Source organism: Eublepharis macularius, chromosome 3, assembly GCF_028583425.1.
Source record: "Eublepharis macularius isolate TG4126 chromosome 3, MPM_Emac_v1.0, whole genome shotgun sequence".
Taxonomy (NCBI): Eukaryota; Metazoa; Chordata; class Lepidosauria; order Squamata; family Eublepharidae; genus Eublepharis; species Eublepharis macularius.
In genome coordinates this window covers 79,115,804-79,135,845 of record NC_072792.1, presented here as the reverse complement: position 1 = coordinate 79,135,845, position 20,042 = coordinate 79,115,804, and the positions used below count along the sequence as shown (strand labels likewise).

General features: G+C 39.5%; 1 protein-coding gene across 3 annotated transcripts in view; it reads left to right on the top strand.

Annotated features, from left to right (window-relative positions):
• The window catches only part of TAB3 (TGF-beta activated kinase 1 (MAP3K7) binding protein 3), a 55,953-nt gene that overhangs the window by 17,306 nt on the left and 18,605 nt on the right, over positions 1-20,042 (top strand). For all 3 annotated transcript variants that reach the window (XM_054973458.1, XM_054973459.1, XM_054973457.1), the window contains 4 exons: positions 2,819-3,009; positions 7,430-8,882; positions 17,171-17,331; positions 19,207-19,300. In XM_054973458.1, the coding sequence (XP_054829433.1) occupies positions 2,908-3,009; positions 7,430-8,882; positions 17,171-17,331; positions 19,207-19,300 (1,810 nt within the window). In that variant the 5' untranslated portion in view covers positions 2,819-2,907. The remainder of the gene's footprint in view (positions 1-2,818; positions 3,010-7,429; positions 8,883-17,170; positions 17,332-19,206; positions 19,301-20,042) is intronic.

Genomic DNA, 20,042 nt, shown 5'->3' with positions numbered 1-20,042 from the left:
CCTAGGTATTTCACTCTTTTTTCCCATTGGAATCCAGACTTCTATGTTAATTCTTTAATTTGTGCTTTTGTCATATTTTTGGTGATAATCTTTGTTTTTTGCTGATTGACCTTCATTCCTGCCATTTCCCCAAATCTTTTTATTTTTGATATCAGACAGTCAAAAATATTGGTTCTTCCAAAATACATACTAGGTCGTCCGCAAAGGCTTGTAACTTATATTCTTTGCCTTTTATTACTGCTCCTTTTATCTCTTTATCTTTTCTAATTTCATTATTTAGGACTTCCAGAGACAAAATGAATAGGAGTGGCGAAGTGGGCATCCCTGCCTCGTTCCTTTTTCTATTTTGATGGATTCTGTCAAATCTCCATTCAAACTTATTTTCGCCCATTGTTCCGTATATATCGCTTGAATCATATCTAAAAAAAATTCTCCACAATTCATCTGTTTCATTTCTTCTAACATAAATTGCCAGTTGACGTTGTCAAATATCTTCTCTGCATCCAGAAATATCAGGGCCATTTGTAAAAAAAAGCATTTTTCTGTGGTACAATTGTATCAGTGACTAGTTGTGTTCAGTTATATTGTTCAAGGTGGCTCATGATCATGTATAGATCTAGTTCCCTAGTGGAGGAAAATTTGCTTAACTGTGACATCTTTACTAATAAAGTCCAGTTAGACTTAAGTTCCAGTTGTAGATATTTTGTCCAATGTGCTGGGAGCACTTGCTTGCCTTAGGGAAAGCAATCTAGAATCATATGCAGAATGAACTTACATGGGTAGAGTGCTTAGGGCTGAGAAGGTCACATCTGCAAAATAGATGCTTGCCTTTTCGGCTAATTAAAGTTTGCCGTGAAAAGTTAGTGTGTATGTGGAGGCCCTTGTTAAGATTATGAACTCTTCCTTAGTTTTAAGGTAAGATGAGGTCACCCTTTGCTGGAAAAAAAACATAATTGGCCAAATATAATCCAAGCAATTGTCAGATTGAATTGAATCTTTTCCTTTTTAGGCAAGGCAAATGAATAGGTGGTGGCAGGGCAACTTTAGGCATACCTAAAAGTCATATCTGCCCTTGGCCCATGTCAGTCTGGCTTCAGGTTTGACTTTGACATAGTTTTTTTTTCTCTGTACTACAGGCTCTCTTTATAACTGGGTAAGTCATTCCATTCTTTTTAATTTGTCTGCTGCCTTTGATATGGTGGATCATGTTGCTCTTTTAGAGCAAAGTGAGTGGCTCATTGGTGTCTAAATTTTTTAATCTTAATGAACACAATAATTACTGTGGCTCTAAATTCTTTTGGGATTTAGACTGTGAAGTGCCGTGAGATTCTGTCATATTTCTCCATGTTCTTAATATGTTTATCTGACCACTGAATGAGATCATTCAAAACTTGGGTGTTAGCACTATGCTGATAACATCTAACTGCACATCTTTTTTAGAATTAATAACGATAAATGTATGCCATTGCTAATATAAAATTAGGCGCATTAAGCAGTTTCAAAGTTGTAATTAATGTTTTTGGGGTGATATTACATAGAACTCATTTGATAGTACGTGCAGATTTTATTGATTTGTAAACAGTGTGCGGGGTGGGGAATAAAATCATTATTTGTGTACTACATTGTCCATCACCGCATAATGCCATCACAAACATGTAATAAACAGCTATTTGAGGTTTTTATAGGTGGTGAGTGGGAAATTACAGGTGCCTCAATAATTAAGGCACAGCAAACACAACAGATGCTGTTGTTGGTACCAAAAACGTTTTTTGTCACACTAAATGGTGTTCAAAGTTGGATTTGTTAAATCAGAAAGTTGCTGTGTAATGAGTGACACAGCAGTAGCCAATAGTGATTTCATCAGTGTTTTGTTCTGATTATATTATGTTCATCCTTTTGCTTCGTTGACCATTGGCAGAGATAATGGTCTGCCTTTGTCAGGTATGAATCACATGAGTCAACTGAAATTTGCAAGGGCTCATTGATTCTCAGACAGATTTGAGAGGGCTACCACTGTGTTTCTGTGTACGTCAGTCAGGAAAATAGAACATTCAGTTATTGTTTACATATAGTTCTACCACACTGGTCCTTTTATTTTAAATAGTTTGGGATGGGGGAGACAATACATCAGGGATCCCCAACACGGTACCTGAGGGCACTATGATGACCTCCCAGTGTATTTAGAAAATGAGAAGGGGCAGAAGGAACTTTTGCCCAGCAGGATCATTGGAAAACTGATTGGCTGTGCAGTTTTTAAAAGTTGCTTCAACAACAGCTGCCACCACAGCTTGAGGATCTTCACTGTGTTACTGTCTGTTTGCAAGGAAATATTTTTAAAAATATGTTCATTTAAAAAGGCATCCTGTGACGCAGAGCTTCTGCCTTAAACGTTTAAAGAGTTACTATTAAAGTTAAGCATAACTTCACTCCCTGATATTTTGTGGTTTCACCCACCACCGTATATCAGAAGTACAACAGCATCAGTAGGCTTGAAATGGTTGGGTACTCTTGCCTTATGCTGAGGAGAGCATAACAACGATGTGCTGGTCTAAAACTGTTAGGCTAAAAGAAATGTATAGAAGTTGGTATGTATTGTTATCAATAGGGAGTTCTTCTCTGATCTGTTTAAATATTGTTTATGGATGGTGAAGAAGGATTTGTACCTGAGGAGGTTTTTCCAGAAGATATAAACTATGTATTGGAGTATTACGCTCAGTGTGGGGAAGAACAAACTGCCTTATGAAAGATGTCATTATGCTTATATGACCTTCAAATCTGTTAGATTTTCAAGTAACTTTTTATTTTACTGTATTTATAGACAATGTTTGAAGCATCAGAAGATCACAACCACTGGGAATCCTGTTGACTGCTGTTTCCTGATAATCTTGGGAATAACATCAGTCTGGCATGGCGCAGGGCAGCCAGCAACTTGACATGCAGGTACTCCATGACCTCCGACAACGTTTCCCTGAAATTCCTGAAGTTGTGGTGTCTCAGTGTATGCTTCAGGTAGGTGTTGAGAGAAAACTCTTTTATTTAAAAAAAATTAAAAAGTACGTAACATAACTTTTCTTTATGAAAAAGAAGTCCTTTAAAAATGGACTTATTTTAACCTCTCTTGATTACGTATATTATCAAGCAAAACACAATTCCCCATGGCGGAATACAGAGAAACATAAAGTTCATTGAAGTATGATAGACACATGGCTCGTAATCTAGAAGAAGGTGGGCATGTCTAAAACCATTTAAAGGGTGGGAGCATTCTTATCAAGGGGATTTCAGAGCTTAACCATTGGTTTTGGTTCCACTGAGTGCAGCTAACTTTCTCTAGATTGAGCTTCACTGAGATTTTCACTCAGCGAAGTTAATGCCTGTAGAACTCACTTTACTAGTAAAAAGGAAACAATTGAAATAGTTTCCTAAAGATATATTACCATACAATGAAAATTAGTTGTGAAAAATTCATGCAGCTATTTCATAGGTGTCTGTGCAGGGGGAGAGTGTCTTTCCTCTATCTTCAAAAAAATCTTCTTACCTGTCAACCTGAAATGTTTGAAGTAGCTAACAAAAATTCCAAATAGAACATATCAGTCAAAACACTGTTAAAGTTATAAATCTTAATAACTAAAACATACACAAACAGCTCAACCTCAAAATTAACAATATGCAGGGGAAAGACAGTTAACATTCTAATGAGAAACAGGATTCTCTAAGTCATAAGAGATTGTAGTCTCTCCTCCACCTCATATTAAATGAAAGCTTGGGGGAAAAGAAATATATTTTCCTCATGCCTGAAACTCAGCTGGTGAGGGAAGGGAATTCCATTACTGAGATGCCGGTATGGTGACCCTGTCACTTTACACAGAAAATGGAAGCACACAGAGCACTGAGCAGTGTGTCAAGCACATTAATTTTGGAAAAAATGGTACTCTGAGTTTCTTTGTCCCAGACTGTTCTGAACCTTAAATGTAAAACAACTCTTAAGAATTGTACCTGGAAGGAAATAGCCAGTCAATGCAGGTCTTTTAACTCTGCTGAGATGAATTATCAGTAACTGGTGCCCAACAGCCATCCTGCCATGGTATTTTGTACCAGCCAAACCTCTATAGGCTTTAAAGACAGCCCACCCCGTTTGCTTTAAGTTACTAGAGAAAAATGCATTTTCAGGGCTTCAAGCTCAGGTGCAGGGGGAAAAGATACGTCTCTGCTCATGAGGAGTAAGGGGTTTTTTTTCTAGTCACTTGTCAATATTAAGCAACAACTTTTGTGTCTTTAGGTAGCTTTTGACTATAGAGCTGAAGGTAACTAGCGTTGTCAAACTCAGCAGCTAGAGTAATTCTGAAAAGACAGTAGTAACTCTAGGAACAGTAAAGGACTTTTTACTTGCTTGATGTTTGAGAAAAGTAAGACTCAATCATGTTGAATAGTGTGGTCTTTTTTTTTTAGTTTTTTTCCCTGGTAGTATTGCTTCCCTCCCTCCTTGAGTTCAGCTTTAACCCATCTGATGTAGATTATTCAGGGCAGATTGTTTAAGTATAAATGCCTACTGCTTTTGATGTCAAGGCAGAAGGGAGGGTTCTGTAGTTGCTTTTAAAATCATGGAAGGCCTGATAGCTTGGGGCTTCTGCAAGATGAATGGCTTTTAGCTACTTGGAAGACACAGATCCAAATATCTAAAAAGGTTTTCACACGCATACACAGCCCCCACGCCCTTACACCCATGATGGTACTCAGATTAGCAAAAAAAAATTAATAAAAATGAAGGACTTATGTCTTATGAAAATGGATTATTAGAAATGAGTTCTTGTGGCTCTTTACTGGTAAAAGGGCTATCCTTGTTACCGTAGTCTAGTTGTATACGGCTGATATTCACCACTATATTGGTAGATGGCCAAAAGAAATTCTGTGATTTGTTTTTATTGATCCAAATTATAAATAATATTTTCTTGGCTTACCTCATGATCAACTTGGATATTACATGCTTTCTTTCTCAGAACTGTGTCTTTTTTGCTGAAGATTGTCCAAGAAATTGCAAAATATTAGCACACATTTAGGAGCTCCCAGTCAGCCCATCCTACTAAACTCTTCCCTTTGAATGAATGAATGAATAAATAAATTTATTTGCGGTCAGAGACCATAACAATGACAATACATCCTTATCAATCAATAAGATGATTAAAGCCAGCCCCACCTACCTCACAGGGTGATTGTCATGAGGATAGTAAAACACAATTTGTAAACCGCTCTGAGTGGGCATTAAATTGTCCTGAATTGCAGTATATAAACTCTTCCCTTTGTAAACTTACTCAGGACTAGCTAGTGATGGCAGAGTCTTTATTGGACTCTTCCTTAGCACCTCATAGCTCAGGAGCATCTGTGAAGTTTTTCCAGCGTGTCCCAGCTAAACTTATTTAACCCGGAGGCATTGGAAATCATCATTCTCATGCATCCCTGAGGCAGTGGCTGTTTCTGAGCATCTTTAAAAATGCCTATAAGGCTTTCCCTGCAGTTAATTTTTCTTAGTAAGAGTAGGTTTTCTTGGGGACGGGGCAGATCAGCAGAGTGTGTTTATGGCAGTGGGTCCATTACCAGATGGATTTGTGCTTTCGGTGGAGTTGTGGTCTTGGCTTGTAATAGACTCATGAAGGTGAGCTCTTGTTCACAATTATGATCCCCTCCATTTTGTGTCATTCCTAGGAAGTGTTGAGAATTTATGAATGTCCATTGACATTGGTTTAACTAATGATAAAACTAGATGAAATTGGAACATTTGCAAAAAGGTCTTGTAACTTTAAACAACCTGTACATTACATAAATATTTGGCCTTTAACCAAAGTCTGTTGGAGTGCTTGAGACTTAGGGTAAACAGAATTTTTGATAGTTTCCACCAAAATGTTCCAAATTACTATATTTCTGATATTCATTGTAATGAGCACAAAACAAACCATTGGGGAAAACACAGTGGTTATAGCAGGTCACAACAACAGAAGTTTGCTTTTATGATAAACATAAAAAGGACAAAATGCCACTGAGGGCTGCATTAACAGTCCACATTAAATGCAGACATAGCAAAATATAGAACTTTCTAGTTAGCATTCAGTAAACTTCATTGTATTCAGGGTTTTTTTATAACAGTTTGCAAAGGATATAGTTAAGGTCTAGAAATTTCAGAGCACACCAACAGAGAATGTGTTAGGTGTAATCTAACATGTTGCTGTGGATGTTTTTTGGTTAGGATACGTTCTTCTTGCTGGCACAGATGCACTGGGAAGTTGAAACCTCATTGGTATTCTCTCCATTCCTGATATCCTCTCTTAACTCATAAATTGGAAGTAAGGTTAGCATTTAAATCTTCCAGGTAACTTTTTAAGAGAAAATAACACCACAAAAGGTGTTCAAACTTTGTGAAGCTTCTTAGAGACTGGAGTAGCCTGTAGTTGAAATTATCTTACAGATGTTTTAAATAAATTATATCCCACCTTTTCACCCGTACAAACAGTTTAAAAGACATTAAAATCAACGTAAGAACAGCATACATACAAGCTTGCGGAAGACAGTGATAGAGGGGGATAGATTATTCTCTTTGGGGAAGGAATTCCACAGTTTTGGTGCCACAAGAATGAGATAAATTAATGGAGTGTGTTGTATTATGTGCATTTTTAACCCAGGAGTTGGATCCAGAATGAATTTTCAACTCACACAAGGCATTTCCACCAGTGAAACAGAATATTCTTGCTTCTCCCCCATGCAGCTCACTGACCACCCCAAAATGCTGCTTCAATGGGGTAGGAAGAGGGACTTGGTAGACATTACCCCACCCCTTCCATTTGTGCAACGTTTAGTCTGGATCCAACCCCAAAGCAATAAATGCAAGGAGAAAATGTGTCACGATTACATTTTTTTACTTTGACTTTCAGAATATATCATTCACTGTAAGTTTTTTGAGCTACATCTTTCTTAAGACAGAAAAAATATCATATATTTCAAGATTCAAAACCAAGTTATCCAGAAATCACATCTGCAATTTTTAATGGATTGATTAGTATAATTAATTAATGTTTCCTTTGACTGAGTAGGTACCAGATTTTTAAAACCTTCTTTTGTATTTTAATGCCATTACTTATAAAACCTGTGAGTGAAAAGTGTCACTTTAGAAGAAATAATCCTTTTCCTCATACAGGTGCTCCTACTGAAGTGGTGCCTGATTATGTCATTTGCACATAACCACTGCAACTTTAATCAACATCTTATGAATTGGCTAAACTCTTAAATCTTAGGCAGGCAAGTGCTAACTAAAATATAATATAAATGCTTGCTCAATTAGATTATTGGAGTTGAGATCAAATGTCTGAACATAGTTAATGTTACAGCTTTTGAGAGTTATTTATATAATTTAATTTTCTTAACGTGTGCAATTTCTTATTACCAGCACAACAACAACATTGATGCTTGTTGTCGATTTCTTGCGCAAGAGAGTAACAAATACTTGTATATGGAATACCATAGTCCAGATGACACGAGAATGAACAGGAATCGCCTTCTCCATATTAACCTGGGCATACATCCTCCTACCAACTATCATGGAGGGGATGGAGCTCAACTTAATGGTGGTCGTACACTGGTACATAGTTCAAGTGATGGACATATCGATCCACAACGCACCACAGGTAAACAGCTGATATGCTTAGTTCAAGAACCGCATTCTGCTCCAGCTGTTGTGGCAGCTTCTCCCAACTACAATCCATTTTTTATGAATGACCAGAATAGAAACGCAGCTACTCCTCCTCCGCAACCACCTCAACAACCTTCTTCCATACAGCCTGGAATGAATACATCTGCTATGCAAGGCCCTCCTCCTACATATATGCATATACCTCGGTACAGCACAAATCCGATTACTGTTACAGTATCTCAAAACCTCCCCTCTGGACAGACTGTACCCAGAGCTTTACAAATTCTCCCGTCGATTCCAAGCAATCCTTATGGGAATCCTGGCTCTCTGTATATTAGACAGACATCTCAAAGTTCTTCAGGACGACAGACTCCTACACAAAATACACAGTGGCACTCAGCACCACAAGGTCCAGTCCCACATTATAGTCCACATCCGCTGCCAGTTTATCCACATCAACAGAACTACCAGTCTTCTCAGTATTCTCCAAAACAGCCTCAGATTCCTCAGTCACCTTTTCGATCACCACCTACTTCTCAGTGCCCCTCTCCATTTGGTTCACCTCAGCACCAAGTTCAACCTCCTCAGATAGGGCATCAGAGTTCCCATGTATTTATGCCTCCCAGTCCTTCAGCTGTGCTACCCCATCCATATCAACAAACAGCCCAGACGTATCAAAAACAAGGTGGACACTCAGTATCTTATCTACCATATGGTGGACCTAGTTTATCCAAAGGCTCCATGAACAAGATAGAAATTACAGTTGAGCCACCACAACGACCTGGGACTTCAATGAATAGGAGCCCTTCACCTATAAGTAACCAACCAACTCAACGAAACCAGCACCCACTGTATGCCCCTGCTACTCCTCCTTCAAGTTCTCCTTCCAGAAGTATGTCGGGTCAGCCCAAACCTCCTTATACTGTCAATCCTGTGTATATAACCTACACACAACCAGCTGCACCTACTGGCGCACTTACACAGTCACCCCGGGTAATGGTATCTCAGCCAAATCCTGCAGTTTTTAAAATTACAGTAGGTCGAGCACCAGCGGAGAACCTTTTAAATTTAGTGGACCAAGAAGAGCGTTCTGCAGCGCCAGAGCCTATTCAGCCCATTTCAGTTGTACCAGGATCGGGAGGTGAAAGAGGGAGCCATAAGTACCAGAGGAGTTCCAGTTCTGGATCAGATGACTATGCCTATACTCAAGGTATATTTATTGAGATGCAAGCTGCTGTAGTTTTCAAAAGGATTTTTAAAAAAATCCAAACCACTAATATTATGTGAATTACTGTTACTTTTGTTTAAGCTTGTTCATAATACTTAGTATCTAGCACTTCTAAAGTACTGCTGTTTGCTGGAATCCTTTTCCAGACCAGTTTTTGGAGCCTTTGCTAAGTGTTTAGATTTCTGTCTAATATACTAATGTCTGCATAGTGCTTTCAAATGTTCACAGAATTTCACATACATTATTATTGTAATCCTTACAGCCCTGTAAGCAAGCCAGTGTTACCATCCACATAATGCAGATAGCATGCTGAGGTGCACACATGCATATAAGTGCGCATGCACACACACGCACACACAGAGTGACTGACTTTAATGGCAGATACCCATCATATTGCCCTATAGTTTATGGCTCCTTTGGGGGGCTGTGCAGCTGCAAAATACATATTTTATAGGGTTCAGCATCTGCCACATCAGCACAGTGTGGCATGATGCTGTGTTGTGCTGATGAAGGGTGACTAGTGTGTGTACTGAATAGAATAACATATTGGCTTTTGAAGCCATTGTCATACTATATCCTGCAGTGCTGTATCATGGCACAGAACTGGGAAGAGGGGCTTGGACTAGATCCAATTGAAGATGACTTAGCTGCATGCTATCTTAAAGTAACTTGTGCCATGGTAGAATTATCACTGCTGTCACAACCCTTTATGTCCCAAACATAGTAAAGTTTTTTCATGTCATGTTTACAGGTAGGCTTGGCTGGCTGGCTTTAGCAATGAGTACTGTTGAGGCTTCATCCATGTACTGTTAAAATGAATTGTGGAAACTTCTGCATGACTGATTTGAAAAATGTGCATGAATTTACATTATTTGTTTTTTGATTCTTGTCATCTGAGTCTCTATTTTACAGCCTGTAAAATGGGTTTGTCAAGCATTGATATCCGTTATGAAATACACTCAGTAGTAGTCTCAGTAAGTTAGAATATGGGAGAATAGGATGTGCATGATAATGGACTGTTGTGCAGTGCTTGTAAAAACCATTTAAAAGTTCTAGCTGGATAATATCCTATGTTTGCCCATCTGCATAGGAAGGATTGTTCTGCGTAACAGTATTTTCTAGCAAAGCTGCCAATTATATTGTTTATACAAGAAAGCTAGATGTTTTGAAGGGAATAATGTGTTGTGAATATTAATTGAAGATTAATTTAATTGAATTGGTTGAACAGATTGATGGTAAAATATTAAGAAAAATTATTGGGTGGAGATGTTAACAAAATGCATCCTGGATGTATTTTGAGTTTCTCATCTCAGAAATAAAAAAAACCCTGAGAAGTGGTCACCATGCTTCATAGTACTCTCCTAAGACTTTCTATTTTAATGCCTCTTCTGCCATTTGCCTCCAAGGAGCTTGAAAATATGTATGTGCTTTCAATCTTTAACAACCATTGTGCAGTATTAAAAAGCACACTGTGCTGGAGGGCTATGCAATCTAAATCTCCTCTAAATAATCATGTAGAACTTTTAAAAAATGGGTTTTGGGTAGTTACTTGCACAGAATCACAGTATTTGGGTCAATTTAAACTGTTAGTGGCATTATCAGGCACTGGGAATTTGTGCGTGTGGGTAACAACATATTGTATCTTTAGGTGTTTTATAGAATGCTCTGCAAGCTCATGATGCAGTTAAAATGATGTAGGACTGATTCTGAGTAGACCATCTAGGGTCTATATGAAGTCTTCAGAGCTCTTTGTCAGAAGATTGAGGTACAAGTATTGTCATAAATGCTGTTCTTACTTGTATAAGAATTAAGTGACGTGTTCACCAGACATCTCCGTAGCTGAAGACTCTTTGTATCTATTTCTCTTGTTTGCCCCCAAAGATTTAAGAAGTATGGTTTACTCTGAGCTTCACCAGTGGTCCATTACAGGTAGCATGTTTTCAGGAGATCAAGCAGAATCTTTTCTGCCTTTCCACTTATGGTCCTTATATGGAGGTTTGAGATGGAGTGTAAAAACATATATTCCATATAAAATGGCAGCTTAGTTTCCACAACTATCTTGAGTATTTTTACTTAGCACATTTTTATCCTTCCCTTCTTTCAAAAAGTCCAGGGTGGCTTTCCTCCATATTATCCTTGCAACAACCCAGTGAAGGTCCCAAGGTCATGATTAGTGGAGATTTTACCTTGGTTAGCCCAGTCCTAGGACAGCCATTACCCCACACTGGTGCAGTTTGATCATTCTAATTTCCTTTTCTTGTACACTATTGGTCAGTCTAGAATACAGCTGCACTGACCCTATCATGCTTACCTGCGTCATGTCATCCACAGGTAAACACTTCTAATGCTATAGTCTACATGATGTATTCTGTTTCTGTTAATCCTGAGGAAGGGCAAACACTTTGAAGTCCTTGGAATAATGTTTGAGCAAGTCTTGGGTATCTGAGATTTTCAACTGGCATTGCCTAGTGCCTACACACATTGGAAACTCTAAAGAATAGGACATTTCTTTCCGTGGAAGCTGAGATTTTTCAAAACCAGTACTGAACTCTGTGGCTTGCTTGCACTCCTGTCATACAATGGATCCTTAGTCCAGTCAAATAATATTAATAATAGCCACATTTTGCTTTCTCAGTCTGGCAATAGGTTCTGCGGTGTCCACTCTTTCCTTCCATCTCCTTTCTCGCTGCTTAAGAATGTAATGTCAGTTGGGATTCATTTAAATGCTGGTTCACCATAGCCCCAATTAGGTAGCTTTCTCTTCAAATTAGAGAGAGATTGTAGGAAAAAGATCGCCCATTCAAGTAATCCTTTTTCAGTCAAACTCCTGTACATAGTAAAGGGGAGGGGCCACAGAGGAAACATGAGCCATCAAGTCTTACCAGTTGTTTCCCCTCAAGAAAAAGAGTTGTCATTTATTTATAAAGAAATCTTCACATCTAACATGTGCCAACCTTAGGGTAAGTGCACACCTAGAGAACAGTGGGACTCAAGCTATAGTAGGAGGCATATAGCCTTCTTTGTGCAGTGTTCCTTACAGCATGTTCATGGAGAGGAGTCTGTGTGTTTAGACATTCTTACATACGCCCCAAGCAGAATGCAGGATTGGAAATGGCTAACGGATGTAACCACAGTAGATTAAGAGAAAGCAGTGACTACGTATATACTAAATAGTACTAGGGAAGGAAGCATTATTTTGATGTCACATTTCAGCCACCCCATCTGTCTTTTATGTCAGTTTTGCAATTACTACCCTGTCTTTGCCCCTCTGTGTGATGCATTTTATTCAATGAAGCATTTGCCTAACTTCAGTTCTTTGTGTAGCGTATCCCATGAGATTACACCCTGTCTACATTAGAGTCCTTGTATTGATATAATTAAATGTTCTGTTTGTGTGTGTGTGCGTACATGTGCCCATCCCATTCCCTTCTAAATTCCTTCATCATAAGAAGTGGAAGATAAGTAGCCCTGTATTGAGTAGTAGGAAAATCGAACACATTATCATTCTAAGAATCACTGGGTACAGTGTATTTTGGGCATAGAACAGGATGAGATGGACTGAGATGGAAGAGGTGAAGAAGGGCTCTTCAGTATACTTTGTGCTGTAAACTCTGGTTTTTTTCTACTCCCCCCCCCCTTCTCATGATAATGCAGCTGGCAGCAAGTGGCAGAGACTGCCATCCTGCTGTCTGCCACATCTGATCTGCAGGGAAGCTGGCTGCCATCAAGGTGACTAGTAGCTCCAGGCCTCAGTTTTCCCTTAAGGCAGCTGGTGGGCTGAACAGGCAAGGAAAGCAATCTTACTTTCCTAGAACAGTACGATAGAATCTCTTGTTTCTTGCAGATATCCTTAGAGTAAAATGATGAAGGATGAGTGGAGAGAAAGCTGGAAGATGTCCAAAAATTTCTGTGCTGGTGAAGAGGGCTGCACCAAATACAGAGCAACAAACAAACGAACAAAAAAACCTAGTGGTGCTGTGGAAAAAGTAGCTTTAGTCCAATATATTCTTCTTTTTCTGTAATAGATTTTTATTAGGTTTTTTAAAAAGAAGAAAGAAAACTTTTTAGTATCAGGTTCATGTACAAGATAGTCATTATACATCAGAATTTTTAAAAATTTGCAATACAAACATCAATCCATAGAAAAAGAAACTGAGTAACCGACTACCCCTTTTTTCCCCTTTATACAATACACAGTTCATTTAGATCTCTCCAAGCACCTTTTAATTCCTTGCTCTTTTGCCCAACTACTCAATTCCTTTTCTCATTTCTTACAATTATTTATATTCTAAGTGAGCAGCTTCTTTAGGCACACTTCAGTCCTTTAATTCTTAAGCCCAGGGTACTAAGCCCATAGCCAGTCCGGGGACAGAGCTAAGAAGAACAAACAGCCACATCTTTATATTCTATTATTAGTCCCATTATTTGTGTATATCATTGACTAAATAATTTCTTAAAGGAGAAAAGTATACAAAAAGATTTTTGTAACAGCCTACCCTCCGTCTTTCATACATCAAAACCCAAGCCATCTGAGGTTTTGTACTTGTATTTTCATTACAAAAGGCAAAAGAAAGTGAATAGGTAGACTTAGCGTAACCAATAGTTTAAGTTTTGAAATTTAACAGATTTAGAAAATTCCCTCTACCTCCCTGGTGTTTCCCCTATTAGTCCTAGAAGATATCTTGTCTCAACATCTTTCTTATACTTTTATTTAAAGGAAAGAAATCCAAAGAAGAAGATAAAGGGTGAGAAGGAAAATAGAAGACTACAAAAGACCCAGTTACCACACTCCCTCTAGTCCAGTAATTAAACATAAACGATATCTAATGTGTTAGAAAAGCATAGAGGATTGTATTAGGTCTATATTAAACAGCATAAAACAGGAGGCATATGAAGCCTAGTTTCTTTCCAGATTCTCTAAGTTTTATATTAAAACAATGTAGATAGCATTTAGAACGTGGACATATATAAATCACAATATATCCCATATACCATCCTTATTTGTGAAAGCCCCTAACAACCCTATTAACCCACCCTTTTAATCTCACTTCAGTTTAAAGCTCTATGCCATATAAACAGAAAAGAAGAGAGAGGGGAAAGAAAGATAAAGGAACAGGGGTCACACTTAAAGTTTCATATTCTTTCTTCTTTCTCCCTCTGGAATAGTATTAAAACTCTTTCTTTCCAATGAACAGCCATAGCTGACTCTTTTTGCCTTCTAGCCATTCGAGGTGCCGTTAAATACATTATAATGTCCCTGTTTATCTCTCTTCATCTTTGTGATAGGTTTCTTGATTGGAGTATGTTGTATGCTTTGTACTTCATACAGAAGCAGTACGCTAAAACTCTTCCTTGCAGCTTCCTTTTCAGCACGCTCCTCCCACTTCTCCACTTTCTGTACTTTCACAGAAGAAAACTGATTTTCTCCTCCATTTCGTTGGGAGTATTTTTCACAATTCCACTCCAATTTTCTTTTAGGTAAGTCGGTCCCATCAAAATTCTCTTCTAACTTGGCATCTAACACAGTGCTCGTGCCTGTTTTTATTCCAAGTGTTTAGTCTGCTTTTCTTAATACACAGTCCATCAGTTTAGAAATTTGTTGCAGCTTTAAAAATAACTCTTCAGAAAACGCCATTTTGTCCACTCACAAATGTTCAATCACAGATCTTTTAAAACTGGTAAAAAGCTCCTTTGCTCTTACTATTTGTAGTTATAAAGTTTTTTGCTTCCCAGCTCTCCATCCCAGGAAACCTCTTCTTATGCTTCACTTCTTGATAGGTGTCAGTTTCCTAGTCCATGAGGCAGCCGCCTCTCCAGGGGATAATAAACCCCCCTCATCAAGCTGTTTAGCCATCGTAAAGCAATAAGCAATGCTCTCACTTGGAGAAGTGTCAGGTAAAATCACTCTTTTTCGGTCTTTCAGTTGTCCTTGCATCTATCTGGTCAGGAATCCTTGCTTTGTTTTTGCTTGTTTCAAAGTCTTGGGGTTTGTAGCTTATGCGCCATTAAGGCTTCTTCCTCGGTCCTTGCCTTCAAGCCGATGTGAGGGCTCGAACAGGGGGTTGCCAATCCACATGAGTTCCTCCACCTTGCTCTGGCCTGCCCCCCCTCTCCATGGGGGGGGGGTCTTGGAGGCCCGAATCCTCGAGTCCCAGGGGATCAGGAAGATCACGGCACTGAGCTCATAAACTCAGCTACCATGACATCGCCACGCCATTCCAGAAGTCCTTCACTGGTGCTTCTTCACTGACATCTGTTTAATAAGAACTGCAAATGTTTTAAACCCCTGCTATTATTATACAGACCCCTCTGAAAAAGTCACAGCAAAATGCACAGGAGACATATATAGGAATAAAACTACTTTTTTTCCTGCACCACTCCTTTTTTGCTTCTTGCAAAAAATTCAGTGCACAAAAAGACGTCTCCCCCTTGAACTTTCTGTCATGTAGTCAACAGCTTGACTACTCCTAAAGAATAACTTTCTTTCCAAGCAAGTTCCTTTTAGCTTGAAATCTCTTTGGAATTTTTCTATATATATATGAGCGCTGATAATGTGATTTTGGATATTAAAGCTACTTTTCCCAAAGACAAAAGTAACTATTAAGACAAGGTAATGTTTACTACAATGATACACTCAATAAGGTTTCGAGTTACAGTTGGAGGCAGGAAAAACTGACGTGGCTTTTGAATATTCTGTTTGGAATTTAACTGTGTTACTAGGGATGTGCAAGAAAAAAAATTGATTTTCCCACTTTGGAATTTCTGAAGCAGGGGAAAAAGTCGGAAAAAAGCAATTTCCAAAGTGGCAAGCTGCTTTGGAAATTGTTTATTAAGTGGCTTCGGTATGCTCTGTAAAGATTTGGACCATACCGAAAAGGCATTTAAACTTCCTGCCCCTCCCATTCCCCCCCCAATCAAGTGAAATAAGCGGTGGGACGGGAAGTTTAAACCTATACTTTCTAGCTGCTTGCAAGTGGCTAGAAAAGAGTAGGTTTAAACCTCCTCCCCCCCCCCCGACTTGGTCTGCTGCAGGAGGGGCCAGGGAATCCCCTGGCCCCTGCTGCAGCAGGTGAAAGAAGCAGCGGGGCTGTAGGCTTAAGTCTGCAGCCCCACTGCCAGGCGCTCTGTTCACCCCTGTTCACTCTGTTCACCCCTGGCCCTTCCCTCAGTAGGCAATGGAAGCGGCAGGGCTATAGGCTTAAACTTACAGCCCTGCCGCCGGGTGCTCCATTCCCCCACTGAAGGGGAGGGAGAAATCCCCTGACCCCTGCCGCAGCAGGTGAAGGAAGCCTTCAAGCTGTAGGCTTAAGCCTGCCTCCCTGCCACCAGGGATTCTCTGTTCGCCCACTGCTGGAGCGGCTGGTGGATTCCCTGGCCCTTCCCCAGCGGACGATGTGAACAGTGGGGCTGTTGGCTTAAGCCTGCAGCCCCGCCGCCACGCACTCCTTCGCCTGCTGTCCAAGGGGCCATGGAATCCCCTAGCCCCTGCCGCAGCTTGTGAAGGAAGCGGCAGGGCTGTAGGCTGAAGCCTGCAATCCCACTGACAAGCGCTCCATTTGCTCGCTGTAGAAGAATCCCCTGTTCCCTGCCTCAGCTGGTGAAGGGAACAGTGTGGTGGTATGTTTAAACCTAAACTTTTCTAGCTGCTTTCAAGTGGCAAGAAAAGTGTAGGTTTAAACCTCCCACTCTGTTGCTTTTTTCACCTGATTGGAGGCGGAGGAGGGAATCCTCTCCACCTCCTCCCATGGGTGAAAAAAAGCAGTGGGGCAGGAACTTTTCTTGCTGTTTGCAAATGCAAACAGCTAGAAAAGTGCTGTGCCTGAAGCTTTCTGAAGCTATATAAATCACTTTGGGAAGCTTTGTGTTGGGATTTCTGAATTGGCCCGGCAATGCTGGCACCAATTCAGAAATCCCAGATCCTTATAAACCCGAAGTGCACACCCCTACTTGTCATTGCTCTGTTGATATGATGAGTCTTAAGAAGATTTCTCCTTGTATAAGTACCTTTTTATTGAGTAGACAAAGACTAAAAAAAGGTGACCAGATATGGTAATATCTTTAAGTTACTGTCTGAAATGTTTTTATGATTGATCAAAGATTCATCTGCAGCTGTAGTTCATTATGTTCTACTGTGTTTTTAGATTCTTTGTTCCTATATAGTTTATATTCTCTTTGTTCCTATAAAAGTCACCTGATTACTCTGTGCAAGTTATGAGCTATGTTTCTCACTTTTGTGCATTGATCTGACTTTGTTCCCTATAATATACTAGCCTTGCTGTTACATCAACGTGCAAGGATGGAGAGATTAGCAAAGGGACTGAAATTTGAAAACGAGGAGCTTGAGAAGCTCAAATCTGAAGTGAATGGTATGGAGCATGATCTTATGCAAAGACGTCTTAGAAGAGTGAGCTGTACAACCTCAACCCCAACAGTAAGTTTTTAAAAAACTGCTTCAACAAACTGAAATCTTCACTTTCTTGTTTGGCTGTTTGGAGAACTCATGCACCATTTTTAAAAATGTATCATTTCTTTTTACATACTGAAGACTGAGATGCAATTGACCAGTCAGCAGACCTATCCCATACTGTTCTAGAGGGGTCCCTTGATCCTTGGGAGCTGCTTAGGGGTGGAGGGGAAAGGCTGCAGTAGAAAAAAAGCATCAGAAAAACTCAATTTCATAAGTAGAACTCTGCTTTCAGGAGCCAGCATTTAGGGTCTAGATGACTTAAGAACTGTGCTTATATAGCTAATAGTTCAAATAACTCCGTGGTGTTTTCATCAGTCAGGAATACTTTTTTTTGTTGCTGTGTGGGCCATTAGATGTATATAAGCACAACTCTTTTTTTTAGGGGTCTTTATACTCTTATTATTTTGATCTTTCTTTTTGTAAATACTTTATTATTTTATTAAAATAATAAATAATAATAAAAGTGCAATGAAAAGGGCAGAGAGGAAAAAAGAAATAGAAAAAGAGAAGAAAAGAACAATTTCTTTTTAAAAAAAGAAGAAAAATAATACTAGTTGTTGTGGGTTTTCCGGGCTGTATTGCCGTGGTCTTGGCATTGTAGTTCCTGACGTTTCGCCAGCAGCTGTGGCTGGCATCTTCAGAGGTGTAGCACCAAAAGACAGAGATCTCTCAGTGTGAGAGATCTCTGTGTTTTGGTGCTACACCTCTGAAGATGCCAGCCACAGCTGCTGGCGAAACGTCAGGAACTACAATGCCAAGACCACGGCAATACAGCCTGGAAAACCCACAACAATCAGCATTCTCCGGCCATGAAAGCCTTCGACAATACAAGAAAAATAATACATTTCATTTTCCATTTTTCTCTACAACACCTGTCATATCTTTACAAACAATGTAGTTCTAATACCCCTAGAATGTTTTTATAAATTATTTTATGGACAGGCTAATTTAGTCATCCTAATAAAGAATCATGCATAAAACTTGTTTTAACTGTCATTACTAGAAACCCTAACCTCACCTGGATAGCCCAGGCGAGCCTGATCTCATCAGATCTTAGAAGCTAAGCGGGGTCGACCTTGGTTAGTAATTGGATGGGAGACCTCCAATGAAGACCATGGGTGCAGAGGCAGGCAATGACAAACCACCTCTGTTAGTCTCTTGCCAAGAAGACCCCACAAGCGATTGCCATAAGTCAGCTATGACGTCAGGGCACTCTTCACTCACATAAGAAACCCTGGTAAATCTTGTGTTAAAATGAAGTTGAAATTCATTTAGTAAATTCTGTAGGATTAAATAAAGGCAGATTAAAATAACTGACTTAAATCAAACTTTCAATTTTGTAAATCATGCATTTTCTCAGAGTAAAAATTGATTGCCTCAACAATGATACCTGTTGGCTTGCCTCTGTACTACCTACAACAACAACAACAACATTTAATTTATATACCGCCCTTCACAACAACTTAACACCCACTCAGAGTGGTCTACAAAGTATCTTCTTATTATCCCACAACAATCACCCTGTGAGGTGGGTGGGGCTGAGAGAGCTCCGAGAAGCTGTTACTGACCCAAAGTCACCCAGCTGGCTTCAAGTGGAGGAGTGGGGAATCTAACCCGGTTCTCCAGATTAGAGTCCTTCACTCTTAACCACTACACCAAACTGACTAGGATCATGATCTCACTTACCCTTTTGTACTAAATAATTATATGTGTTTTGATACTTGGCAACTTCAAAATTAATAGATTTTTATGGTTCTGTTGATGTATGTGTACATTTAAATGAAAAATATTGTCATGCCAACTTTTCTTCCATTTCTATATTTGATTCTTTCTTGCTAGCCTGAAGAGATGACCAGATTGCGAAGCATGAACAGACAGCTCCAGATAAATGTTGACTGTACACAGAAAGAAATTGACCTCCTGCAGTCTAGAGGCATATACTTTAATTATTTTTGTTTCTTAAAGGTGGTTTGGAACAGGTTATTTGAATGCAAGCAACAATATATATTATAGTTCTGTTTGTTCTGATGATGCAGAAAAAAAATATTTGTTTTAATGTTTTTTGACAGTTGTATGTAGCATGGTGTGCTACAATAACAAGGGAGATCCAGGGCCCTTTTCATACTGAGACTTTAAAGCATTTCAGTATCTGTTCTGCTTCCCATATTTGCAAGAGTTTCACACTTGCAAGGTAGTCATGGGATGCAGTACCGATGTTTGTCCACGGTATCCCTGATTCCCCACCCCCCACCCCTGCAGACATACAGGGATGTTATTGTGAAGCCACTGCCAAATCACATGGCGTGATTAATGTCAGTGTGAACTCTATGCTCCCCTTCTGCTTCTCTTCCCCTCCCCTCTCCTTTTCCCTGGGAGCTTATTAGTCTATGCAGAATTAACCACTCCCACCCTCCTCAGCTCTCTGAACTCCTTTTCTGCCATTTTTTTCAGTAAAGCAAGGTAAGGGCCATAAGGCTGCTTCTCCGTTGACTTCCTTCCTCCCAGTTATGCATGCACTCTCTTTATTTTTTTTCCACAGCCAGGAATGATTCCTGATCTTTCTGCTTATTCGCTGCTAGCTTTAAAAGCCAAGAAAGGGTTAAATGGTGGCTCTTACCTTCCTCCCTCTAGGGTATGCACACACGCTATTTTTAAAGCCAGGAATGATTTGTAAT